General features: G+C 43.6%; 1 protein-coding gene across 3 annotated transcripts in view; it reads right to left on the bottom strand.

Annotated features, from left to right (window-relative positions):
* The window catches only part of MTA3 (metastasis associated 1 family member 3), a 217,128-nt gene extending 189,464 nt beyond the window's left edge, over positions 1 to 27,664 (bottom strand). For all 3 annotated transcript variants that reach the window (XR_001296256.2, XM_005686589.3, XM_013967589.2), the window contains exon 1: positions 27,435 to 27,664. Coding sequence is in view for 2 of the 3 variants with exons in the window: in XM_005686589.3 (XP_005686646.2) it covers positions 27,435 to 27,549 (115 nt within the window). In the remaining variant the exon portion in view is untranslated. The remainder of the gene's footprint in view (positions 1 to 27,434) is intronic.

Genomic DNA, 27,925 nt, shown 5'->3' with positions numbered 1-27,925 from the left:
TCCACTACACACACTCTGCTACTCTAAGATGCTATACTTTGAAAGCTCCCTTATGTTGCTTGCACCTTAGTATCTGATGCTGATCATCTCCCCTTTGACTCTACCCAGTAATTCCTACTCTGGCCTTACAAGTACTTCTTGCCCAATCACGTAGGCTGATGGTTGCTCCTCCTCTGGGTCCCTTAGCACTAGTGCATAGCTCCATGATGGCCCATTACATGTCTGTTCATTACCCTGGAATACATTGGGTTGGCCAAAAAGTTAGAGTCGTTCCATAATCGTGTGACGGAGAAGGCAATGGCACCCCACTCTGGTACTCTTGCCTGGAAAATCCCATGGATGGAGGAGCCTGGTAGGCTGCCTTCTATGGGGTCGCACAGAGTCGGACACGACTGAAGCAACTTAGCAGCAGCAGCAGCAGCATAATCGTGCGAAAAACCCAAACAATCTTTTTGGCCAACCCAATATATTCCGGTATCTAGGTTGGAAAATGCTTGTTTGGGCAAGGATGAGAAACTGATATTAATAGGGTATAAGGAGTAGGTGAGATATGATACCTGGCGCATATAGTAGATGAAGCTGGAGAAGCAGAAGCTTTCCAGGTGGCTCAGTGGTAAAGAACCCGCCTGCCAATGCAGGAGACATGGGTTTGATCCCTAGGTTGAGAAGATCCCCTGGAAAAGGAAATGGCAACCCACTCCAGTATTCTTGCCTGGAAAATCCCATGGATAGAGGAGACTGGTAGGTTACAGTCCATGGTATAATAGGAGGGAAAGGAGAAGGGCACAATTTTATAGCCCAAGGATATCACATAAACCCATTGAAATCAAATGGGTCCAAGATGGCATAAAAGTCGACTTCCACTAGACCTTGATCCTCAATCAGCAAGCTACATGACATACCCAGAAGTGCCATGACAGTTCCAGTCAGTTCAGTTCAGTCACTCAGTTGAGTTTGACTCTTTGCAACCCCATGGACTGCAGCACACCAGGCCTCCCTGTCCATCACAAACTCCCGGAGTCTACTCAAACTCATGCCGATTGAGTTGGTGATGCCATCCAACCATCTCATCCTCTGTTCTCCCCTTCTTCTCCCACCTTCAATCTTTCCCAGCATCAAGATCTTTCCAAATGAGTCAGCTCTTCGCATCAGGTGGCCAGAGTATTGGAGTTTCAGGTTCAGCATCAGTCCTTCCAATGAATATTCAAGATTGATCTCCTTTAGGATGGGCTGGTTGGATCTCCTTGCTGTCCAAGGGACTCTCAAGAGTCTTCTCCAACACCACAGTTCAAAAACATCAATTCTTTGGCTCTCAGCTTTCTTTATAGTCCAACTCTCACATCCATACATGACCACTGGAAAAACCATAGCTTTGACTAGATGGACCTTTGTTGACAAAGTAGGTTGGTCATAGCTTTTCTTCCAAGGAGAAAGCATCTTTTAATTTCATGGCGGCAGTCACCATCTGCAGTGATTTTGGAGCCCAAAAAAATAAAGTTTGACACTGTTCCCACTGTTTACCCATCTATTTCCCATGAAGTGATGAGACCAGATGCCATGATCTTATTGTTCTGAATACTGAGAGCTTTAAGCCAACTTTTTCACTCTCCTCTTTCACTTTCATCAAGAGGCTCTTTAGTTCTTCTTCACTTTCTGTCATAATGGTGGTGTCATCTACATACCTGAGGTTATTGATATTTCTCCCAGCAATCTTGATTCCAGCTTATGCTTCATCCACCCCAGTGTTTCTCAATATGTACTCTGCATATAGGTTAAATAAGCACGGTGACAATATATAGCCTTGACATACTCCTTTTCCTACTTGGAACCAGTCTGTTGTTCCATGTCCAGTTCTAACCGTTGCTTCCTGAAATGCACACAGATTTCTCAAGAGGCAGGTTAGGTAGTCTGGTATTCCCATCTCTTTCAGAATTTTCCACAGTTTATTGTGATCCACACAGTCAAAGGCTTTGGCATAGTCAATAAAGCAGAAATAGATGTTCTTCTGGAACTCTCTTGCTTTTTCCACGATCCAGCAGATGTTGGCAATTTGATCTCTGGTTCTTCTGCCTTTTCCAAAACCAGCTTGAACAGCAGGAAGTTCACAGTTCACATATTGCTGAAGCCTAGCTTGAAGAATTTTGAGCATTACTTTACTAGTGTGTGAAATGACTGCAATTGTGTGGTAGTTTGAGCATTCTTTGGCATTGCCTTCCTTTGGGATTGGAATGAAAACTGAGCTTTTCCAGTCCTGCGGCCACTGCTGAGTTTTCCAAATGTGCTGGCATATTGAGTGCAGCACTTTCACAGCATGGTCTTTCAGGATTTGAAATAGCTCAACTGGAATTCCATCACCTCTACTAGCTTTGTTTGTAGTGATGCTTTCTAAGGCCCACTTGACTTCACATTCCAGGATGTCTGGCTCTAGATGAGTGATCACACCATCGTGATTATCTGGGTCGTGAAGATGTTTTTCGTACAGTACTTCTGTGTATTCTTGCCACCTCTTCTTAATATCTTCCGCTTCTGTTACCTCCATACCATTTCTGTCCCTTATTGAGCCCATCTTTGCATAAATGTTCCTTTTGTATCTCTAATTTTCTTAAAGAGATCTCTAGTCTTTCCCATTCTGTTGTTTTCCTCTGTTTCTTTGCACTGATTACTGAAAGGAGGCTTTCTTATCTCTCCTTGCTATTCTTTGGAACTCTGCATTCAAATGGGTCCATCTTTCCTTTTGTCGTGACAGTTCCAAGGCACTGCCAAAAGACCAAGAAGTGGGTGTGGGCTGTGGCCCAGTTCCTGGAGGCAGCCCAATTCCTGGAACTCTCCACCCTTTTCCCCAAAGAACTGGAATAATCCTACTTGTTAGCATATGAAATTACCCAGCTCCTAAAAACTAACCATGCCACATTTCGCAGCAGCCATACTCACCCTCTGTGATGGCCCACACTCTACCTGTGGAGTGTGCTTCTCTCTGAGTCTAAAGAAATCCATTTCTTACCTATCAGTTTGTCTCTCTCACTGAATTCTTTCTGCGATGAGACATTAAGAACCTGAGCTCCATTAGGTCCTGAAACCAAGTCCTGTGGGTTTTGACTGGGTTCAAGTGCCAGCTGTGTGGATTCAAACCCCAATCTGAGGTAAACAGTTTCAAGAGCTTGCAAAGAGTTGGACATGACTGAGCAACAAAGGGCGCATACACAGGGAAAATCTTAAGAGCCTTGATTGTTAAGAAACTTTGGGTTTCACTCTGTAAATGATCATGTTTTTAGGAAGGGGGCAACAATGCTCATGTTTTTAATGAGATGCACTGGAGCACAGAGAGGGAGAGAAAGTAAGAAAGTTAATGAAAAGGCCATGGCAACTGTCCAGACAAGATATAAGAGTGCTTAACTAAAGGGGGCAGTTCTGAGGTTGGATAAAGGGGCCTCTCCATCCTCTCAGATGGAGAGGATACAGGAAGGTTTCCAGCTTGGCAGTAGTTATTATACAAGACATGCTGCTAAGAGACTTCCCTGGCAGCCCAAAACAATGATTAAGAATCTGTACTCCCACTGCAGGGGGCATAGGTTTGATCCCTGGTCAGGGAACTAAGATCCGGCCTGTGGTGTAATGTTGAAATAGGAGGGAAGGGGACAAAGTGCAAACTTGAAGAGAATGACACAGCCCAAGGACATGACATAAACTGATTAGAACCAATTAGTCCAAGAAGGTCAATGTCCACTAGATCTTGAGCCTCAGTATGTGTTCATTGTAACATGTCAGCAAATTAAGTGACACACCCACAGGCGCCATGACAGTTCCAAGGAACAGGAAGGAAGGAACGTCGCTTAGTTGTGTCCGACTCTCTGTGGCCCCATAGACTGTAGCCTACCAGGCTCCTCTGTCCATGGGATTTTCCAGGCAATAGTACTGGAGTGGATTGCCATTTCCTTCTCCAGCGGACCTTCTTGACCCAGGGATCGAACCCGGGTCTCCCGCATTGTAGACAGATGCTTTACTGTCTAAGCCACAAGGGAAGTCCGACAGTTCCAAGGCTGACCATCAAAGACCAAAAAGTGTATGGTGGCCCGATTCCTGGAAATCTCCACTCCTTCCCCAAAATAGTTGGCATAAACTTCCCACTCATTGAAGTGAAGTCACTCAGTCGTGTCCGACTCTTTGTGACCCCATGGACTATAGCCTACCAGGCTCTTCCGTCCATGGGATTTTCCAGGCAAGAGTACTGGAGTGGGTTGCCATTTCCTTCTCCAGAGGATCTTCCCACTCATTGGCCTTTGAAATTACCCAGCCCATTGGCCTTTGAAATTACTCAGCCCATTGGCCTTTGAAATTACTCAGCCCATAAGAGCTAACCACACCACATTTCAAGGCTACTCTCTCTTCTGAGATGACCCACTCTCCTCTGTGTGTAGAGTGTGTTTCTCTCTAAATAAATCCACTTTTTACCTATCACTTTGTCTCTCACTGAATTCTTTCTGCAATGTTATTGTAGTCAGTCACTCAGTGTCTGACTCTTTGTGACCCCATGGACTGCAGCACACCAGGCTTCCTTGTCTATCACCATTTCCTGGAGCTTGCTCCAATTCATGTCCATTGAGTCAGTGATGCTCTCCAACCATCTCATCCTCTGTTGTCCCCTTTTCTTCCTGCTCTTACTCTCTCCCAGCATCAGGGTCTTTTCTAATGAGTCAGCTCTTCGCATCAGGTGGCCAAAATATTGGAGCTTCAGTTTCAGCATCAGTTCTTCCAATGAATATTCAGTATTGATCTCCTTTAGGATGGACTGGTTGGATCTCCTTGCAGTCCAAAGGACTCTCAAGAGTCTTCTCCAACACCACGGTTTTAAAGCATCAATTCTTCAGTGCTCAGCTTTCTTTATGGCCCAACTCTTACAACCATACATGACTATTGGAAAAAGCATAGCTTTGACTATATGAACCTTTGTTGGCAAAGTAATGTTTCTGCCTTTTAATATGCTGCCTAGGTTTATCATATTTTTTCCGTGGTGAGACATCAAGAACCTCAGCTTCATAAAGTCCTGTAACCTGGTGTGTGATCTCAGTTGGAAGACTAAGGAAAAGTCAGTGCCATCGAACGCTTGGTTTAGTAATGTGGTAAGAGAAAATTTGTGGAGAAAGATAGTTTTGTTTTGGTCATAATGAATTTGGATTGTTTATGGCTGCAAGTGGAAATTATACCTAGAGCTGAGTTTTAGAGGTGAGGGCTATGGTTTAGATTCGTGAGTCTTTCCTATGGAGATGACACTTAAAAACCATAAAAAAGGAGAGGATCACTGAAGGGTAAATTGTCAAGAGAGATAAGAATCTAGCATTCTTTTACCCATGTCTCTTGTTATTATTATGTCACAAATCCATAAATCAAGTGACATTGGTTAATACGCCAAGAAGTCACTTTAAGGACAGATTCTAACAACGTAAGCCCAAGCGTGCATTCTCTGAGGACTTACCCACACTCCCAGCCTCCACACAGAGCTAGGACCAGGGTCATGTTTATCACTCGAGACTCTGTTCCCCTGACCACAGCTGACTGGAATAGAAGACTCCTGACTCAAGTGTGACAGTTACTCGAGAACCTGTGGATGAGGTAAGTACTTGGGAGTCCGTGTACTCGATCCAGGAGTATATACACATTTTGGAATAGTTATCTTCCCCATGAACACAGAGAAAGATCATATGCAGAGAAAGCAGAAAAAAGGCAGGATTCTTCAGTGTAGCCCAAAAAGAGAGAGAAAGAAAGGAAGGAACACAGAGAAAAATGCCTGCCTTGGCATCTCAGAGCCCCCTATTTTCAAATTCCAATCCCTCCTAAGCCCAGTTTCTTAAAGGCATGAATTCTGTCTTCCTTTCTGCTTAAGTTGATCTGAACAGGCTTCTGTAATTTACAAGGAAGGAGGCCTCATTAGTTGACAGTAGCCAACTGGGTAAGAGCCTCAATAGGAGGAGTGGCTAGAATAGATGTTACTGAGAAGACTTGGGAAATATCTAAATCCTATCAAGAGTCTGAAGTATATCCTTAGGACTGAAATGGATTTAGTGAAAGCTGTAACCTAATCAACTGTTAACAGGACTGAAGAAAGGCTACCTAAGGACACTGGAGTCTAGTGAAAAATAAGTGCTTTGCAGTGTTTACTGAATGACTAAAACTTAGAGGCAAACATCAAATTGGGGGACAAACTCACAACAAAGGGAGAAGAATTTTTCTACCTGTATCATTTTTACCCCTCATTTAAGATTTCTACAAAGCTAACACACAATATTGGCTTTAATGAGCATTGTTTTGTCCATCCACATTTGGACTTCCTTCATCAGACTTAACCCCTGATGGCTAGATAAGGCATGCGATGTACACCAGAGCCTTCCCCTAGCAGTTTTTTTTTTTTTTTAACTGCCAGCCAGAGAAAGGGAGGCTGATATGACAGACAAATTTCCACTTGAACAGAAGAAGCCATTCTTCACTGGGAAGCAAAGATGCAGACAATGCAGAGAGAAAGTGACACTTGAGTATCTGATTCCAGTTGCCTCTGAAGCCAGCTGCCTCTACCCCTCTCATAGTTTGATTACATGAACAAATAAAGCCTCTGATTGGGACGCCTATGCTCTGGTCAAACATGGACCATGAAAGACCACTCTAAATTCCTAATCACCCTGTCCATCCGGAGGCAGAATTGCCTTAGAGATAGTCTACAACCTTTCTCTGTACACAGACTTGATTTACTCCATGCCCTCTTTATTGTATGAGGCTCCAGGGAAGGCCTTTGGAGGGTCAATACTCCTGTGGCTTATTTTTTACCTACATGTCCATGTCGAAAGTTCCAGGACTACTCTCTGGGTCCTTTAAGAGAGATGCATGTCATCAACATGTACCCAAAAGGTACAAACGTATTGCTTAGGCCAACATTTTTCTCTTCCTTCGTAGTTGCCGAAGCCTGATTTTATTCAAGGCAGCAAGTCACCTATCTAAAAGGCATTTTCCATCCTCTCTTGGAGGTAAATGTACCATGTGACTGAATTCTGGCCAATGACATACAAATAGAAGTGTTGTACGGTACTTCTGGGAGTCTCCTTTTTATGTATCTATTTAGGCTGTGCTGGGTCTTCCTTGCTGTGTGCGGCTTTCTCTAGTTGCCGCGAGCGGGGACTATTCTCTAGTTGAGGCGCATGGGCTTCTCTTGTTGCAGAGCATAGGCCTCTCTGGTTGTGGCTCGAAGCCTCAGTAGTCCCAGGGTACGTGGAATCTTCCTGGACCAGGGATTGAATCAGTGTCCCCTGCATTGGCAGGCGGATTCCCAGCCCCTAGACCACCAGGGAAGTCCCACTAGACCACTAACAAGCAGAGACAAAGCCTTGGGACTCCAGTAGAGAATTTTGATGTTTCATTTATCAAGTAGTCATCTTGAATCATGATAGCTCCAATGATAGCTCCACTGCCGCCCAAGACTTAGGTTCTTTCTACCTTGCTGTTCACCTTCATTAGCTCATTGTCTCAAGGTCTAAGACAGCTGTTAGAAGTTCATGCAACACTTTCAGTTGCACATAATTGACACAGTTTTTAAAAAGTGTATGCTGCTGCTGCTGCTGCTGCTGCTGCTAAGTCGCTTCAGTCGTGTCCGACTCTGTGCGACCCCACAAATGGCAGCCCACCAGGCTCCCCTGTCCCTGGGATTTTCCAGGCAAGAACACTGGAGTGGGTTGCCATTTCCTTCTCCAATGCATGAAAGTGAAAAGTGAAAATGAAGTTGCTCAGTTATTTCCGACTCTTAGTGACCCCATGGACTGCAGCCTACCAGGCTTCTCTGTCCATGGGATTTTCCAGGCAAGAGTACTGGAGTGGGGTGTATAAGCAAGATAAAAGTGCATAAGTTGATATCTCTCTCAATTTTTTTTTTTCTTTAAGAGAATGTTCTGGGACTTCTCTGACAGTCCAGTGGTTAAGATTCCTCGCTTCCACTCCAGGGGGCTCAGGTTTGATTTCTGGTCCAGGAACTAAGATCCCACATGTCACGGGACAACTAAGCCCACGTGCAACAAAAAGAAAGCCCTTACGCTGCAACAAAGACCCAGCTTGGCCAAAATTAAAAAAAAAACAACAACAACTGTTTATCTAAAAAAAGCAAAACAAAACAATTGAAAATGGCTGAGATACAAGAAGGCAGATGCTCAGAGAAGGTAGGTGATTTTCCTAAGATCACACAGCTAACCATAGGTGAAGCCAGTATTCAAATCACCAGGTCTATCTACTAAAGCTAAGCTCCTTTTACAAGAGAACTAGATAATTTCTTTGGTTGGCTGTAAAGATATGGGCTGTTTAAGGAAAAGAGAGAGAGAGAAAGGGGAGAAGGAAGAGAGAAGAGAGAGACATGGGACTGTTGAGAGAGCCCAAGAATCATGGGACTGTGGCGAGAGGCCAAGCTATCTCATGGACGGATGGATTTTTAACATGTACTGATAGTAACTGGACACTGCAAACATTCTCTGAGAAAGCGACTGGCACTAACAAGCAGAGAGGAAGTCTTGGGACTCCACGAGAGAATTTTGACATTTTATTTATCAAGAAATGGCACTTTTTCTATGAAAAAGAAAAATGGTTTGAAATATATAGGATTTCACTTCCAAGGAACATACCTTCCCTGGGCTCTTCAGCTTGTATTATCTCTGTCTACCTACAACACCTTGGAGGTCAAGAGGACTTATGCCTTAAAGCATTCATAGCTGCATATGAACATGGTCTCAGGATCACATCCAGTCATTCTCCTCTCAGTCTGAACATTGAAACACTTTTTTTTCGGTAAAGAAGGGAAGAAAGAAAGGGAGTGAGAAAGAGAAGAGAGGAAGTGGGGGAAGGAAGGGACAGATGGAATGACTAACAAGAGACTTAGTTGAGCAGGTCTCCTTTGAATGCCTCCAACACACTAAGCATGTTGCTGCCTCGGTGCTTTTGCACGCCTTCCCTGTTCTCCAGAAATCCTCACACTTTACTCCTTTCCTTCACTGAGGTTTCTGCTGAAAGAGAGGCCCTCCTTGACCACCCTATCTAAAAGAGTGCCTACCACTGTGATCCTGCTTAGCACTCATCAGCAACTAACATATTGGACGCTGACTTGAAAATTACTATTACTTAATTTTATTCTACAGTTGCAAGGAGCTGTTCTGGGTCTTCGCAGCTGCGTGGGCTTTTCTCTGCTTGTGGTGCTCAGGCTTCTCATTGTGCTGGCTTCTCTTGTTGCAGAGCATGGGCTCCAGGGTGCACAGGTTTCAGTAGCTGCGGCCTGCGGACTCAGTAGCTGCAGCTCCCTGCTCTAGAACACAGACTCAGTAGTTGTGGCACATGGGCTTAGTCGCTCTGAGGCATGCTGGGATATTCCCAGGCCAGGGGTCGACTCTGTGTCTCCTGCATTGGCAGGTGGATTCTTTACCACTGGGCCACCAGGGAAGCCCTGGCAGGTACTGTGTATATTTACTCTTTTTTTTTTTTTTTTGGTTGCACTGCACAGTTTATAGGATCTTAGTTCTCCAATCAGGGATTAAACCCAGGCCCTGGAAGTGAATCGCAAAGTCCCAACCAATGGACCCCCAGGGAATTCCCTGTTACTTCCTTTTTAATGTATCACTTCCTTTTCTCCACTCGAATATAAACTCCCAAGCTACAGAGGCTTCATTTTGTTATACTTTCAGATAATAGAACAGTACCTAGCACATAGAAATTTCTCTATAAATGTTACATAGAAGAATAAAAAAAAAATAAACAAATCATAGTCCAGACATAATGGGGGTTTGGAAATAAATTCTAGCACAGGCCATCTTCCAGGGTGCCCAGAGATGAGGGTGAATGTGGCTATCATTTGTCTGGATTCACAGAGCAAAGCACAATGAGTATTGGTAGGTCCAAGAGAGATTTCATGGAATGCATCAGTCATTTTGGCAGGACCCTGGAGGCCTCCAGAGAAGTGTGGGACACAGGCAGAGCCATGAATCCTGGCCTCACCCAGAAGGGCAAACAACCAGCTAAGTGACTTGGCAGCACTCCTGCAGCTGGCTTTCTCTGGGGCTGTGTCTGGGTGATGGAGCTCCTGGGTATAAGATTGGTGTTCATTCTGGGCAATGATTTCTAGGTCTGGATGGAGTTATCTGCCTGTGGACTTCTTCAGGGGGCATTTGGAGTCCTGGGTACTCAGGTTACCTGGGAAAACATGGATTGACACAGCAGTTTGTTCTCTGTGGCAAAGGAGAGGTTAAAATCGAAATGCAGAAGTAACTGGACTCCATGCACCTGCCAGGCCTCACCCTCAAGAGACCCAAAAGGGCTTCGGTTCAGTTCAGTTCAGTTCAGTCGCTCAGTCATGTCCAACTCTTTGCAACCCCATGAATTGCAGCATGCCAGGCCTCCCTGTCCATCACCAACTCCCAGAGTCCACCGAAACTCATGTGTATCGAGTCCGTGATGCCATCCAGCCATCTCATCCTCTGTCGTCCCCTTTTCCTTCTCCCCACAATCCCTCCTATCATCAGAGTCTTTTCCAATGAGTCAACTCTTTGCATGAGGTGGACAAAGTATTGGAGTTTCAGCTTTAACATCAGTCCTTCCAATGATCACACAGGACTGATATCCTTTAGAGAGATCTCCTTGCAGTCCAAGGTACTTTCAAGAGTCTTCTCCAACACCACAGTTCAAAAGCATCAATTCTTTGATGCTCAGCTTTCTTCACAGTCCAACTCTCACATCCATACATGACCACAGGAAAAACCATAGCCTTGACTAGACGGACCTTAGTCGGCAAAGTAATGTCTCTGCTTTTGAATATGCTGTCTAGGTTGGTCATAACTTTCCTTCCAATGAGTAAGCGTCTTTTAATTTCATGGCTGCAGTCACCATCTGCAGTGATTTTGGAGCCCCCCTAAATAAAGTCTGACACTGTTTCCACTGTTTCCCCATCTATTTCCCATGAAGTGATGGGACCGGATGCCATGATCTTCGTTTTCTGAATGTTGAGCTTTAAGCCAACTTTTTCATTCTCCTCTTTCACTTTCATCAAGAGGCTTTTTAGCTCCTCTTCATCTGCCATAATGGTGGTGTTATCTGCATATCTGAGGTTATTGATATTTCTCCCAGCAATCTTGATTCCAGCTTGTGCTTCTTCCAGTCCAGCGTTTCTCATGATGTACTCTGCATGTAAGTTAAATAAGCAGGGTGACAATATACAGCCTTGACGTACTCCTTTTCCTATTTGGAACCAGGCTGTCGTTCCATGTCCAGTTCTAACTGTTGCTTCCTGACCTGCATACAGGTTTCTCAAGAGGCAGGTCAGGTGGTCTGGTATTCCCATCTCTTCCAGAATTTTCCACAGTTTATTGTGATCCACACAGTCAAAGGCTTTGGCATAGTCGAGAAAGCAGAAATAGATGTTTTTCTGGAACTCTCTTCCTTTTTCCACAATCCAGCAGATGTTGGCAATTTGATCTCTGGTTCCTCTGCCTTTTCTAAAACCTCCCAATTTTTTTTCACTTCTACCAATTTTAGGGCCTCAGTGCTTATAGAGTCTGAGAGAACGTAGCACCAGTGCAAGACTGGAGGCATCTATCTCTAGTATAAATTGTGGATCAGAGTCTGTGGGCATAGACTTAGGGATGAAGAGGGTCTTAAACTTCCCCCAAATGATGGTCGTAACCATTCTAGGTGAATAGAAAGCTTCCCCCACCCTCCTCAGAAGATCAATCAAAGGGAAGTTGTGGGAAATAGAGGAATTAGATCAGAGATATAGTCCACCAAACCCAGGAACTGCTCTGTGTCTTTGATGCCCTGCAGAGATTCCAATCTAGAACCATGATCACTTTCACTAGAGTCAGCATGCTCTGATTAAGGAAGTACCTTAGGCTGGCCACCTGAGGTCATGATAACACTGAATCTCTGTTAATGGAGAGGTGATTGTATTAGTTTTGGGAGTGGGGGTTTCTAATGACTACTCAAAAGAGAATCCCCAAATTCAGTTGCTTACAGAGCAAAGTAGCTGATTTCCCTTCTTACATAATATCAGAGATGATGTGTGTAGCAGGTAACTTTGCTTTTTTCTTTTTTTGTAGGTGACTCTGCTTCTTGAGGTCATTTAGGGGTCAGGTTCTTTCCTCCTGTGGCTCCTCCATCCACTGTGTCTTACCTTATCTCCCTGGTTGAAGTGGGGTTTTTGTCTTCAAAGGAGCTTCTGCCTTCACCTGGATGTGGTTGGACCAGAGGGATGAACGGAGGCTCTATCCAGTCTCCATTTTACCACTAAGATCACATCATGGCTTTGCGCCCTTTCCTAATTTGCCTTGTCCAGATTCCAGCAGCAGGGAGGGAAGATAAGTCCCTGTGTCAGCCCACATCCTTTTTTTTTTCTTTTCTGGTCACACTGCTTGGCTTGCAGGTTCCCTGAACAGGTACTGAATCGCTCCCAAACTGCTCTCGCAGTGAGAGCATGCAGTCCTAACTACTGTACCACCAGGGAATTATTCTCGACCCCTGCCGCCCTCCTTTTTTTTTTTTTTTTTAAACATTTAGCATTTTGAAGCCATGTTCAAGGTATATAGATTGAACAATGCACTCCTTTAGGAGAAAGATTGATTAAAAAATAATCTTTGTATCCCCAAATTCCTGGAATCAGCAGAGTAACTACACATAAATGGTGCATATGTTGAACTTTATGTTAATTAAGTTTCTTTTGGTTGCAAGAAAATATTATAGAGAGTTTAGTGGAAGGCTTCTCTAGAATTGAAATAAAGGAGCTAAGTAATCAAGTCTTGGAAAGAATAGGAACTAGCATAGCTTCAGAGACCTCAGCAGCTAGAGGTCATGGACACATTCTCTAGGGCAATAGTCTGGATTCAGCTCCCCAAGCCCTCAGGCTTGATATTGATTCATTGAATGCTCCAGAGTTGCAGGCCAGAGAACATGACTGTTCCAGGCTGGACCAGCTGTCAACCCCTATCAGCGAGCCCCAGCCAGGAACAGGGAGGAGAGACATGTACATGACCCCAGGGTGCCACCTAGGTATCGGATCTGTTTCCAAGGAAAGGAAAACTGTCACATGCATTATTATCCAAATACCTGACCACATCCTGGTTCAGGAAGACTTACAAGCTTCAGTTTGTTAAGTGCTGATGCCCAGTAGGGGCGATCCAGCAGCCAAAGAGTAGGACAGGTTGGTTATTCAAAGTAGCTGAGCCTTGCAGGTGGTTTGTAAGTTTGGAACACACAATGGGCAGCGGTGCCCATTGGTGTTATCTGGTGCCATTGGGCTCTACTCAATTTGGTAGTACAAGGCTCTGGGAAGGTACTGGTTATCTATTACTGTGTAACAAATTAGTAATCCTCAAATTTAGTAACCCAAAATAACAGCTATTATCTCAGTTTTTGCTTTTTGGCCTTGCCATATGGCTTGAGGAATCTTAGTTCCCTGACCAAGGACTGAACTTCGGCCACCACGATAAAAAGACTGAGTCCTAACTGCCGGACCACCAGGGAATCCCCAATTATTTCAGTTTCTGTGGTCAGGAATGTGGTCATGGCTTAGCTGGGTGCCTATGGTTCAGAGTCTTTCACAAGGCTGCAGTCAGTTTCCTGGCTGAGGCTGCAGTCATTATGAGGCCCTACAAGGGGTAGGATCTGCCTTCAAGCTCACTCACATGGCTGCTGACAGACCTCGGGTCCTCTCTGTTGGCTACAGACATCAGTTGCCAAAGCTAGGAGCTGAGATGTCTGGGTGGAGAGGCCAGGCAGAAGAGGAACCGAAGAATGAGGCCGAGCCAATAATAGATGTGGCTTGAGATGGGAAAAATACAAAGGATTCGATGAGGCATGGGAGGGTCAGTTTTGGGAAGCCTGTTTATAACATATAGACATTTTCTCTCTTTTCTTACAGATTTTGTTTTAATGTGGACCATTTTTAAAGTGTTTATTGAATTTGTTACAACAATGCTTCTGTTCTGTGTTTTAGCTTTTTGGCAGCGAGGTATGTGGGGTCTTAGCTCCTCGACCAGGGATTGAGCCTGCACTCCTTGCATTGGAAGGTGAAATCTCAACCACTGGACCATTAGGGAAGCACCACACAGATGTTCTCTTATGCTTATGGGTCAGAATCTTGAGGCATGAGGCTGTGCAGAACAGAGGCAGGTGGGTGGTGGTACAGTTACACATGGTGGAAATAATGAGAGTCACTGATTTGTTCTGGGACAAGCTGATTTGTAGTGCTATGGAACTTCCAGAAGGAGATGTTCTCTGGGTAATTGAAAAAGGATGGAAGATCTAAAGAGAGCCCGCATCCGTAGAGTTGGGAACACAGTTAGCCTTGGGGGCAGAGGAAAAGCAGCAGCCACCAAGGTAAGCTGAGGAATAGTCAGATCCTTGGACAGCTACTACTAGAAATGTCTTAGACACTTAAATTCACCCTTTGAGACCTGTCATGAACCTGCTACCCTGATTTGTGTCTACGTTTTTTTGAATTCCACTGCATTTTTTAAAAATAATAAACTTTACTTTTAGAACAGTTTGAGATTTACAGAAAAACTGAGAAAGAAGCACAGAAAGTTTCCATATACCACACTCAGTCCCTCCTGTAATGAATAACTTACACCAGGTTGCTACATTTGTTATAGTTAATGAATCAATGCAATACATTGACTATCAGTCCATAGTTTATTCAGGTTTCTTTAGTGTTTTAACCTAATGCCCTTTTTTCTGTCCCTGGATCCCTTCCAGGGTACCACAGTACATTTAGTTGTCATGTCTTCTTAAGTTCTTCTGGATATGAGTTTCTCAGACTTGTCTTGTTTTTCGTGACCTTGACAGTTTTGAGGAATACTAGTCAGGTATTTTTAGAATGTCCCTCTATTGGGATTTATCTGATGTTTTCCTCATGATTAGACTGAGGCTGTTAGTTTTGGGGAGAAAGACCGTAGAAGTGAAGTTCTATTTTCATCAACCTAATATCGTCGGTGATGTTGATCTTGATCACCCGGCTGAAGTTTTTTGCCAGTTTCTTCCACCTACAGTTACTCTTTTTTCCCACCTTTCTATACTGCATTCATTGGAAAGCTGGGACTATGAGCAACCTACACTTAGGAAGCAAGAAGTTACCCTCTACCTCCTTTGAGGGTGGAGCACCTACACAAATTATTTAGGATTATTCTGCATGGGAGATATGTCTTTTCTCCTTATTTATTTATTTATTTATTTAATCAATCATTTGTTTATATTAGTATGGTCTCATGGATATTTCTTGCCTGGAAAATCTCATGGATGGAGGAGCCTGGTAGGCTGCAGTCCATGGGGTCGCTAAGAGTCAGGCACGACTGAGCAACTTCACTTTCACTTTTCACTTTCATGCACTGGAAAAGGAAATGGCAACCCACTCCAGTGTTCTTGCCTGGAGAATCCCAGGGACGGGGGAGCCTGGTGGGCTGCCGTTTGTGGGATCGCACAGAGTTGGACACGACTGAAATGACTTAGCAGCAGCAGCAGCATGGATACTTATTACATACTTTGGGTTATAATCCAATATTACTTCATATTTTTTACTCAAATTGTTCTACCTCTGGCCGTTGGAAGCTCTTTCAGTTTACTTTTCTGTTGCTTTTACATACCACCATCTTTGTGATAGCTGTTTTATTTTTGGGCTGTGCCAGATCTTCCCTACCAGATGGAACTTGTGCCTCTTTGCAGTGGGGGCTCGGAGTCTTAATCACTGGATCATCAGATAAGTCCTTTGTGTTTTTTAATACTTCCTTACTTTCTGGCAATTTATTGTGCTTATTTTCTGCCCAAGCCCTAGAGTCAGCCTTTTCTTCAAGGAGTCCTGATTCATTTTATTGGAAAATGGTATTAGGAACTAAGACTTGGGTACTGGGTGGGTTCAACTGTATTTTCGTCCCTCATTATTTCCTGACTTAAAGTAAAGCGTACTATATGTATAAGCCTACTTTTGTTTCCATTTTGTCTTCTAATTTCTTCGTATACTTTGCTACCCATTGTCTCATTTGCTTTCTCTCTACATTTTATTTATTAAAAAAAATTCGGCTTTGCCATGCTTTTGAAATCTCAGTTTCTCGAACAGGGATTGCATTGAATCCTAACCACTGGACCGCCAGAGAATTCCCATCTCTCTACATTTTAAAGCTGTTTTAATGGGCTTTGGCTAGACTGATGTCCATGAAGAAGATTGAAGACTAGACTCTTCAATCACAATAACCATTTCAAGTCTAGATTTAAGACCTCGCAGCCATTTTCTTCCTTCCTAATGTAAAGGTATCGCCATTTTGTAAATAAAACGATAACATTTGCCTTGAGTTTGTAAACCTGTAAAAATGAGAACTTTATAAAACCTTTGTCGGAGAAGGAGAGAGGGAGTCATCTAGACACCTAGAGAGCTGGGTTGGGTTGGGTTTTGACTCAACCAGAAAAGGCTTGAGTTTCACAAACATACATCCATTTTCTGTGCTTAATGAAAAGCCTAGACTGAAAGAAAGGGGAGCAGTATTTATGGTGTTTTTAATAATTTATCTTTGCTGCTGCCACCCTGAAAGCATGGCCAAAAATTCCTCTCCCTTCAGTTTAACATAGACTGAACTTTTACAGAGAGTTTCTTAAAATACACACACATATACACACAGATGAAAAAGTATAGATTTTTTTACAAACAGTATAGAAATAGTGAGCTGCATACAATTTTCTTATCCTAAGATAGCCATAATTTGCCCAATTGTCATTACTGCAGACCTGGGGTTCTTCAAGCTTTCACTTCCTCCTCTCTGAGGTGGAGCAAGAGGGCTGGGTAGCTGGGTCTGATGGGGAGTCTGGGGTCCTTCCAGGGCCTTCCTGAGCATGGGTCCCCGTTTGCCTCTCGGACCAGCTTGGGATATCTGGCCCTCTCAGGTTCTCCTAATCCCCAGCTCACTGACTCCAGGATCATCAATCATCTGGGCTTCAAGTCTGCTGGGTCTAATTTTCAAAGTGTCCCTCCGGGTGGTCCTCTCCCTCTGCCCTGAGAGTTCTACCCTTTTGTCTATCCTATATAGCTATCCAAAGAATACTTGTGAAGGTCCTCATAAGCCTGGTTATGCTCTTCCTTAGTGCTGAATCTCTGGCTAGCTTTAGGTGTAGTGTTGCAACTGGCCACTTGGTCTCTGGAGGCCATTGCCTTCTTTTTAAAAATTTTTAAAATATACTTTTTAAATGTATTTATATATTTTTGGTTGGGCTGGGTCTTTGTTGCACACAGATTTTCTCTAGTTGCAGTGCACAGGTTTCTCATGCAGCAGCATGGGCTCTGGGGCACATGGGCTTCAGTAGTTACGGCAGGTGGGTTCCTAGGCTAGAGAGCACAGGCTCAGTCGTTGTGATTCATGGGCCTGGTCGCTCCACGGCATGTGGGATCTTCCCAGATCAGGGCTCGAACCTGTGTCTACTGCATTGGCAGGTGGATGATTATTACTATTATCATTATTATTATTTTTTACCACTGAGCCTGCAGGGAAGCCCCTGGAGGCCGCTGCCTTCTTAACTGAGAGTCCACCCCTTTTCTGTCATGCTGTCACTGCTCTTTTCTTCCCATGCCTCCCAGAGGTACCCTCAGGAAGGTTCTTTTTTGAGCTTCTGAAATGCTCAGTTTTAATGATACTTGTTAAACCAAGAAGATTGACCTGCTCATGTTCAATGACTACAAATCCTTTCTTAGTCAAGTTCTGAATAAGGACCACGTATTCCAAATAGTTTTCATTTTATCCCTTACAATCCTCCCAATCCCAATTGGCTTTTGCAGTATAAATCACTACAGTTTAACATCTAAAAACCACTTTAAACATCTGACAAGGTGCTTGCTAAGGCAGAGATAAAATGGAGTATCCACTGAAAGGGTAGCTGAAAACACTAGCCTCTCCTATGTGCCCCACTGATTATGTAGTAGGTGAGAAGCGAGGGTAAAACAAACATTCTTCTGGGGGGATCTCATGGTGACCGAGTCATATAACGCGGCAAAATTACTTGCATAATTGACATTTTTACAGTCTGGGAGAGCTGTGTGGCATGATTAAAACTAGAGTTTTCTGGGACTTCCCTGGTGGTCCAGTGGTTAAGAAGCCATCTTTCAATGCAGATGACAAGGGTTTGATCCCTGGTTGGGGAACCGAGATCCCACATGCCTTGGAGCAATTAAGCCCTTAAACAATTAAGCTCATGTGCTGCATCTAGAGAGCCTGCGTGCCACAAGTAGAGAGTCTGTGTTCCACAAAAACGAAAGATCCCACACGATGCAATGAAGATCCTGAGTACTGCAACTAAGGCCCTGATGCAGTCAAATAAACTACAAACAAACAAAATACTAGAGTTTTCTTCAGGGTCCTATAAGTAAGGGGATGTCTCAATAGTGTGAATAATATTTAATCTTCATGGAATATAAATGTCAACATTGAGTTGGTTACTAGGCTGAAAGTACAGTGAACTATAAATTGAAAGCCTTGACTAATGTTGATTCAGCGGAAGCTGTATTCACAATTTCTCCCTTTCCATAGTACGTGTCGGTATTAAGGTAGACCAGTAGTTCAGTCACTGACATTGTCAAAGTTAAAGGCACTCTCTTATCTAGAGAAAACAATGCCTTGTCATCATCAAAGGAAACATGGCAAACCTATTTTCTTCTTTCTTTGTAGATTTATGTGGCTATTTGCTCTGCTGCCATTGTTCTTGCAGTTTCATCCATCACAATAGAAGCTAGTGAAAGGGTATAAAAAGCTCCTCAGTGTCTTTTGCCACAAAGATTTTTATTTGTGATTACTTTGCTCTGAAAAGGAAAAATCCTACTTGGAAGATCTAAGGTACTAGCAAATCTTAAGCAGAGGGCAAGTTTCCTTGCAGGCAGAGGAAGGTCCTATGGGGACAAGATCCAAGGCTGCACGTCCACACGAGCACATGGAGTTAAAGCCGACACTTATTTCAGCATTTTTTGCTGAGCCATAGGCTCTTTCTATGACCTGGGCCTGAGACAGGCTTATACCAACCTAACTGCTTCGGCTTCAAACCTCCTTTTAAAACTGCAAATCTTCCAGATTTCAATACCTTTTAGCTTTCCACTAGGAGCGGTTTTTTTTTTTTTTTTTTTTTTTGCTAACCTGTGAGAACATGTATCTCAGGGAAAACTAAGGCAAATGCCTGAGGTTTTTGCCATAGCAGAGTAATGGGATCACATACACCAGAATTGGACTATTTTATCTCCAGTTAAAAACTGAAGATAAAATAGTCTGTATTTTAAATCCTGTACCTTGGAGAAAAATGCAATTGCTGTTGAAGAGTATATCAATTATTAAGTGCGGAACCAATGCTATTTTGGTTGCATCTACAATGAGAAGATCATTTCCAGGAATATCATACGCTTCGCTTCAGTCAACCCCAGCCCCAATCTTTCCTCTGAGGCAGAAATAACAGCACTGAGCATAGAGGGGGAGGGAGGTTGGATTGTGGGGCAGGGAATAGATTGTTACAGGGACAGAAGGCTAAGAACAGCAGGTGTTTTGGAAAGCTGACTCCTAAACCAGTTATTAATAATTTTGGTTCATTAATGTTGATAAATGTAGCTCTCCTCCTTGCAGAATGGGTAGAACACAGCAGGGAACTTTCCATTCATTTTGAAAATGTCTTTGATTTTTCCTGTGAGTAGAATCCTCTCTCAGGCTGTATGAAAATGCCCTGTGATGTGACAGGGGGTAGAGTGGGGGAATCCCTTGCTTTCTACTCGGCCCTCCCACCTCCTTTCCCTCTGGGCTCAAGACCCGCTTTGCTGAGAGGCTTCACATCCTGATTCTTAGCACCCAATCAGGCAGTTGGGTCTCTAAGTGTCCATCTACCACCAGGACAACAGCCTTTTAAATTTCTTTCCAAGTTTCCTATAGTTTGTGAGCCAAGACACACAGAACCGCCTAGATCCACATCCAATTCTTTCTGAACAGTTTATTTTTTTGGAAACGATTTTATTGAGATAGAACTCACAGTGAGCCCAACTGAAGTGTTTAATGCAATGGCAGACAGTTCTTCTTTCCTTGCAGTCCTTGCTCTGCTTCCGCATTCTTTCCTTCCTCTAAAGAGAGGTATGGGTGCATGGTGGAACCCAGACATGACTGGAGCTGATTCTAAGAACTCTTCTAACTAAAGCACCTGCTGGGTAAGGTATACAGGGACACCCACTGACTCAAGGTTAGGGCTGGCGAAGTCAGCAGGGTTTCTGCAGGAATCTGGCATATGCCGTGGTCCAGGGGGAGAGCAGTGCCAAGATCTCTGCCAGGATGCCAACCATTTAACAAAATTGAAGTGGTTTCTCAGAAAGAGCCTGGATTTCTCAAGTTGGTCAACTCCAGCCTCACTATATGCATATACAGATACTGCCAGTTCAGCACTCAGAGAACACTTATTTTAATCAACAGTAGTGGTCATTCATTCCTTCACTCAACAAATAGTCATTGAGCTTCAACAAGGAGACTGGCATTGTTGCAGGAGCTGGGGACACCACTGTCAACTAGACCCATAGTCCCTGCTCTCAAAAGGAGTGAGCAGAGTCTGGCAGAGTGACAGATGACAAACAGGAAACACGTGGATGAGCAAAGTGATTTTTTTAAAAAAAGTAATAAGGGAGTAAAAAAATAGGTTGAGGGGATTTCCTGGCACTCCAGTGGTTAGGATTTTATGCTTCCACTCTTGGGGCCCTGGGTTCAGTCCCTGATCAGGGAACTAAGATCTTGCAAGCCATGTGGGATCTGGCCAAAAATAAAATAAAAAAAAGAATCTTAAAAAGTATATAGGTCGATATGCTAGAATGGTGGTCAGGGAAGGCTTCTCTGAAGAAATGACATTTGAACTGACACTTGATTGACAAGAAGGCTGCTGCTACTGCTGCTGCTAAGTCGCTTCAGTCGTGTCCGACTCTGTGCGACCCCAGAGACGGCAGCCCACCAAGCTCCCCCGTCCCTGGGATTCACCAGGCAAGAACACTGGAGTGGGTTGCCATTTCCTTCTCCAATGCATGAAAGTGAAAAGTCAAAGTGAAGTCGCTCAGTCGTGTCCAACTCCTAGTGACCCCATGGACTGCAGCCCACCAGGCCCCTCTGTCCATGGGATTTTCCAGGCAAGAGTACTGGAGTGGGGTGCCATTGCCTTCTCCGTGACAAGAAGGCACAGGCCACATAATTCGTTGGAGTAGGATATCCAGGCTGAGGGAATAGGGGCATGGCCCCAGATGTAACTGAGCAGAGGCGGAGGCAAGACACAGCAAAGATGGGCCCAAGGAAAAAGAGAGAACTTGGTAACAGACTATGTGCTGAGATCTTATTTAACTATTTAACTTTCATTTAACTACTTAAAAAAAATCAACTGAAAACATAATACTTTCAGTGGGGGCTTCCCTGGCAGCACAGTGGGTAAGAATCCACCTGCCAATGCAGAGGACCTGGATTCGATCTCTGGTCTGGGAAGATTTCACATGCCTTGGAGCTACTGAGCCCCAGATCTAGAACCCAAGAGCTGCAACTCCTGAAACCCATGCAGAGCCTGTGCTCTGCAACAAGAGAAGCCAAGCAATGAGAAGCCCTTGCACCCCAAAAGAGTAGCGCCCACTACTAGAGAAAGTTCACAAGTAGCAACAGAGACCCAGTGAAACCAAAAAATTAGCAAATTAAAAAAAATCCTTTCACTGGGCTAAAAAAGAAAAAAAGACAGTGGGTTTACAACAACCAATAACCAGATCTCATTTCTACCTAATTTCTTCCCAATTCTTTAACCAAGAAACAACCGCTCATATTGTATTTTATGTATCCTTTCAGAAATCTTATAATGTATCTACAAATACATCCATATCTATATGTCTTTAATATAAAGAGGGAATATTTTAGTTGCCAGTTTAGGAGCTGGGCTTTTTTGTTTAGCAATGTGGCTTAGAATTGATTGAGTCTATACGAATAACAGTATTAAGTTCATGAATATGCCATTATTTAAATAACCAAGGACATTAAGGCTGTTTCTAAACTTTTGTTATTGTAAACAATGCAGCGATCCTTGCCTGTATGTCTTTGTGAAATATGTGACTCTATGCGCAGGTTAAACTGCTGGTGTTAAAATTTCTGGATCACTAGGTGCATGCATTTAAAATTTTAATAGATATGGTCAAATGTACCAAGTTTTTTTACACTCTGGAGAAACTGAAGGGATTCTTCATGACATATTGTGAAAGAGTGCATTCAGTTCTAGTCTGAAGGAGTAACTGTCAACATTCACAAATAAGCTTAAATGAAGCTCAAGGTTTCAAAAAATTTTCTTAACTTTTTTTTATTATGGAAAATTTCAAATAAATACAAAAAGGGAGACTAATAGACTGAGCCCTATCACCCAACTTCCAACAGTCAATCTTATTTCATCTATGCTCCCAACCCGTTTGCCCCTGCCCTTGGTTATTATTTTGACGCAAATAGCAGGCATTGTATCATCTCTCTCTTAAACATTTCCGGATATGAAAGTGACTTATTGACGTCTGGTTATCTTGTAGAATGACCCACATTCAAGATTTGTCAGATAGCTCCCTCTGGTATCACCTAACTTGTTCCTCCCTTCCCAGGGGTGTCTGATGCTGGGTAGAGAGCCGAGTTGGTGATGAGCCAGCACGGGAGGCAAGAGAGCCTGTAGAGACTTTGGGTTTCATTCCTGGGTCTGGTGCTTACTAGGAGCTGGGGATCCTTGAGCTAGCCTAACTTCATGAAGCCTCATTTCCTTATCTGGAGAATGAAAGTAATGGTAAAAGCGTTTTTGTGGAAAGCTGAGCTAGTGGTGGCAAGCAGAAAGAGCGCTTGGGCACTGTAAGAAGTAAGAGACTTGAGGACTTCCCTCGTCGTCCAGTGGTTAAGAATCCACCTTGCAATGCAGGGGACATGGGCTTGGTTTTTGGCCTGGGAGCTAAGACCCCACATGCTACAGGGCAACTAAGCCCAAGCGTCACAACTACTGAGCCTAGGGCCAAATCTAGAGAGACTGTACGCAGTAACAAGCAGCCCATGGGCCACAGTGAAGAGCCAGTACAGCCAAAAAAAAGAAGCATCAGCAAGAGGCCTGGAGCGATGGTGGGCAGAAGGGCCATCACATCCTAATGCAACGTAGCAACAGAATGGGTGTGAGGGTTCAGTTTAGTTCAGTTCAGGTGCTCAGTCACGTCCGACTCTTTGCGTCCCCATGGACTGTAGCCTACTAGGCTCCTCCAACCATGGAATTTTCTAGGCAAGAGTCCTGGAGTGGGTTGCCATTTCCTTCTCCAGGGGATCTTCTTCCCAACTCAGGGATCGAACCCGGGTCTCCAGCACTGCAGGCAGATGCTTCACCGTCTGAGCCACAATAGGCCACCCCAAAATGTGTCACTTTGGCATAAAGATTATTTTAAGGACTTAAAAATTCAGGTACAAAAAGGGTGCTCTGACCCTCCCCCTTTTCTTTCTAAAAGCAGGAGATAAAACTCCCATTTGAAAGATGGTCTTCTATATACCAGGAGGAAAGTACCATTCTTATCATCAAGGACAGAAGCTGAAGCTGAGAGAATTCTGTATAAATGTACTTTGTTAAGATAATTCTTATCTTCCTTTAGCCTTGCCATATATTTTAGTTACTTTTCTATCATTGCCTCTCTGTTCAACCTCATATAAAAGCATTTAGGTTCTGCTATCTCTGTGGGTCTTCATTTCCTTCTGGTGTTGATGTAAAATTTACAAGTAAGTTTGCATGGTTTTCTCCTGTTAATCTGTCTTTATGTCAATCTAATTCTCAAGCTCAGTCAAAAACCCTGAGAGGGCAGAGGTAAAATTTTGCCCCTCACATAAAGATTACAGAGTGACTTTCTCAAGGCTGGACATTTAAAGAAGCTAGTGTTCCTTTTGCTTGCATGAGGGCACAGAGTGTCATGGAGCAGAGAAAAAGGCAAGGACTTTGGTGTGAGATGGGGGTGAAACATCCCTTGGTGGCTTCTCATCTTTAAGAACATGGTCTGTGTGGTGGGACATTTCTGAGGGCAGTTTATTGAAAGCTGTGGCTTTCCCTTCTACAAGGGTAATTGTGCATAGTGGATGAAATCATTAGTGTCTTCCTCTTACATAAAATCAGAGACACTGGAAGGTTATGTGAAAGTTGCTCAGTCTCGACTCTTTGCAACCCCATGGAATAGTCCATGGAATTCTCCAGGCCAGAATACTGGAGTGGGTAGCCTTTCCCTTCTGCAGGGGATCTTCGAACCCAGGGATAGAACCGGGGTCTCTTGCAATGCAGGAGGATTCTTTACCAGCTGAGCTACTGGGGAAGCCCGTGGAAGGTTATGTTTCCATTAAAAGAGCTGACTGTTTAAAGGATCCACTGTAGATGCTGAGAAATAAAATGGTGTAAACACAACCCCCTGAAAATAGAAATGAATGGCAGAGCCAAGGCTCTTTTTTTTTTTTTTTTTTGAGTCAGGGCTTTTTAAGGCACAGTTGCTAAAGTAAGCTGCAAGGACCAGTGGTGCCCACAGGGCATTTCAATTTATAAAGCTTTGGGCAGGGTGTTGGGAGCCCTTTCTGTGTGGCACCACAAGCTCAGCTTCCCCCAAAACTCTTATTATTACTTTCACTTTCCAGACGAGGAAATGAAGCTTCAAGAGGTAAGACCTGCTCAAGGACTCTGAACACAGCCAGTTGTGCAGTGCAAGGTAATGGAGGAATTCATGTTCAGTCTAGACTCAGCAGTATATGGGTCACAACTTTTCACTGAAATTTTGATGGTTCGGGTTATTTTTTGTGATTGGTCACATTTTTAGATCAATCAATTCACTTGTCTGATTTGTGGAAGTGTGAAAGTATTAACTGTTCAGCCATGTCCGACTCCTTGCAATTCCACGGACTGTACCCTGCCAGGTTCCTCTGTCCATGGAATTTTCCAGGCAAGAATACTGGAGTGGGTTGCCATTTCCTTCTCTAGGGAATCTTCCCAACCCAGGAATTGAACCCAGGTATCCTGCACTGTAAGCAGATTCTTTACTGTCTGACCCACTAGGGAAGCCCCTGTCTGATTTGTATTTAATTATAACCCAGTAGTGAAAATGAGCATGACCTGCTTGGGCTGGTAGAGGCATACACAACGTGAGATTTTTTTTTTTTCCCCCGGTGTCATGCACAGAGGCATATACCACTCTTGCATCATTTCATTTCATATCACCCCTTTGATGAAGCCATGTAACTGCCATTGTAAGGATGAGAAAATGGAGCCTTAAAGAAGTCAGGGAATTTGATCCAGGTCACTTAGCAAAAAAGTTGTGCAGCCAGGATATGAATCTAGAGATGGGCCTAAGAACCAGTGTGGACTTTATTTCCAGGCCAGTTTGTAATTGTAGAGATCCTTAGCCACTTTTGATTCTTGAACTGGGGAATGACTTGATGAAAATGAAGAAAAGGAAGAGCTGTTCAGTGGCATGATATAGGATTCACAGATCCTATATCTGTGAATATAGGATCTTCCCTCTTCAGGAGGGAAGAACTGGAGTGCAGAGATCAGACAGGAAGCTGTGGCAGCAATGCAGGCCCTGGAGACCGGGGGTTTAGGGTTCGGAACTAGAAACTGTGGCTCCAGCTGTGTCTCCACCATGATGCTGCTGGTTGGGGAACCTTGGGCAAATTATAGCATCATCTCTGAAGCCTTGTTCCTCCTCCCCAAATAATGGGCTTATAAATCGACACAAGAAAATCTCTTTCAAACTCTAAAATTCTGCCTGATGCCCGATGCAGTCTAAAGATTTACATATGAAGACCCTAAATATCATCTAGAATCCAGAGAAGAATTTAAATGTAATAATTCTCAACAACAACAATATCAAATCTTAACATATTTTTTCAAGTACAGAGGAATAAAATTGTTTTTAAGAATGCTTTTTAAACCAGATTATATTGAGACAAGCCAATCATTTCTGCATCTTATTGTTTTCTTTGTTTAAGATAATGACTTGGGTTATTGTTGCTGCAGTAGCAGTTGACGATATTAAAATCAAATAAGAATATTACTCTTGAAACAAATGAAGTGATTTAAACCTATCTCTCTAAGATATTTCATGAAAGTATACCTAGGAGACACAAATTATACTGTCATCAAATTAATCGGTTTTCTAAGCTCAAATGTAATTTAAAATATGATATTTCTTCGACTGGTCCTATCAACAGACTTTAAAGGGATTTTAGATAGAGAACATAGGAAATAAATATAGTAATGTTGAAGCAAATAATCAACAAAATAGTTGTTCTGTGTTCTGTTGCCTGTACAGCTTCTAGAAAGTATTTTTAACGACTCCCTGAGGAATCGGCTCTTGCTGGTGTGAAGCCAGGCTCTTCACTCCACTAGCAGCAGCAAACTTTTCTTCATCCTCCTATTCTAAAACAAATCCATTTCCAAGCTGTGCTGAGTCCTTGGTTTCAGGGTTTCTCAGAAATGAACCCTTTCTTATCTACAGAGATTCAGGGGTGGGGTTCCCACTTCTTGGCTGCAGAAGTGCCTCCTCCTTAGAACAACCTAAGGGGCAAATGACTTTTCCTGAGATCAAGTCAGTTCTATTCTTAAAACCTTCAGGGATCCCATTAGCTTCCTGGATGAAAGCTGACTTCTGGTAGTGGAGATCCCCATGTGTTCAGCCAACCGATGCATTAGCTTTCTTTCAGGCTTTAATCCTCCACACCTGTGATTTTGCTATTAGACATGCTCTGGTCTTTCTCTCTGCCAGTTCATGGCCATCACTTCTTTTGATTCTGTCTTGAAACATTTCCTTCAGGATGTTTTTCTAGTTTAGTAGCAGCTTAGCAAGTAAACAACTCCCATTTAGTTTTTAGTTACATTAAATGCTTTTAAGATAAATTATCGTCTAGATATAAAAAATTTATAGAGATTTGCATTCTTTAAGAAATCACCCAACAAGCAACTATATTCAATATCTCGAAAATACCTTTAATGGAAAAAAATTGGAAAATTATATATAGTGTCTCTACGTATTTATCTCTATATATCTGAATCACTTCGCTGTACACCTGGAACATTAAAAATCAAGTATGCTTCAATTAAAAAAAATAGGGCACAAAAAACCACCCAAAATGATTTTACTTTGTGAGCACTCCAATTTTTAGGTGTCTGCTTTTTCGCTAAGAATCCACACTAGAATCAGAGCAACACGACTCTTTCTGGTGACCTCTAGTGGGCACTAGATAACCCTACACAATTATGAAAAGTGAAGGGCAAAGTAAAACCCTTCCCAGTAACCAGCTGGTGTACTCCGAAGCCAGATCACCGCATCCCACCTCACCCCACCACACTCTTAATTTTTCTTTTCGTATGTTTTGCATTTAACAGTTTGCCTTACAACTCACCTGTTTCGCCTCTGGCGGGTACTGCGCGAGCAGGGCTGCCTGTGCCGGAGGTCGTGTGAATTGCTTGGAGCAGTTTAAAATAATCCCTGCCCAGTGGAGCCCACTCCCAGGGCATCGAGCAGTGCCCAGGGAAGTACCCTTCGCAAAGCCTGAAAGGGCTCTTCAAGCTCGAGGGCCGGTGCTGCAGCCGGCTCGGAGGTGCACAGGAGAAATTAAGACATTATGAAAAGGAGGATGCAGACGAAGATCAGGCAAAATTCTGTTCTTGCCAGTGGCAAGACAATTCTCCCCAGACTTGCATCCCACTCTACAGGGAGCGTCACGAGGGGGTCCAGGGGCGCTAAGCTTAGGCGCTCTCTTAGGACCGGCGCCCCAGAAAGCGGGGGCTGGAGCCGCTCCCCTCCGAGAGAGGCGGCACGGAAGCTGGGTGCTGGGATGTGTGGCCGCCTTCGGAGCACGCGGTACGTGGGTCTCCGCGCCGGGAGAGGAAG

This window comes from Capra hircus, chromosome 11, assembly GCF_001704415.2.
Source record: "Capra hircus breed San Clemente chromosome 11, ASM170441v1, whole genome shotgun sequence".
Taxonomy (NCBI): Eukaryota; Metazoa; Chordata; class Mammalia; order Artiodactyla; family Bovidae; genus Capra; species Capra hircus.
Note: the sequence above shows the minus strand (reverse complement) of the source record. Positions and strands in the feature narration are given on the sequence as shown.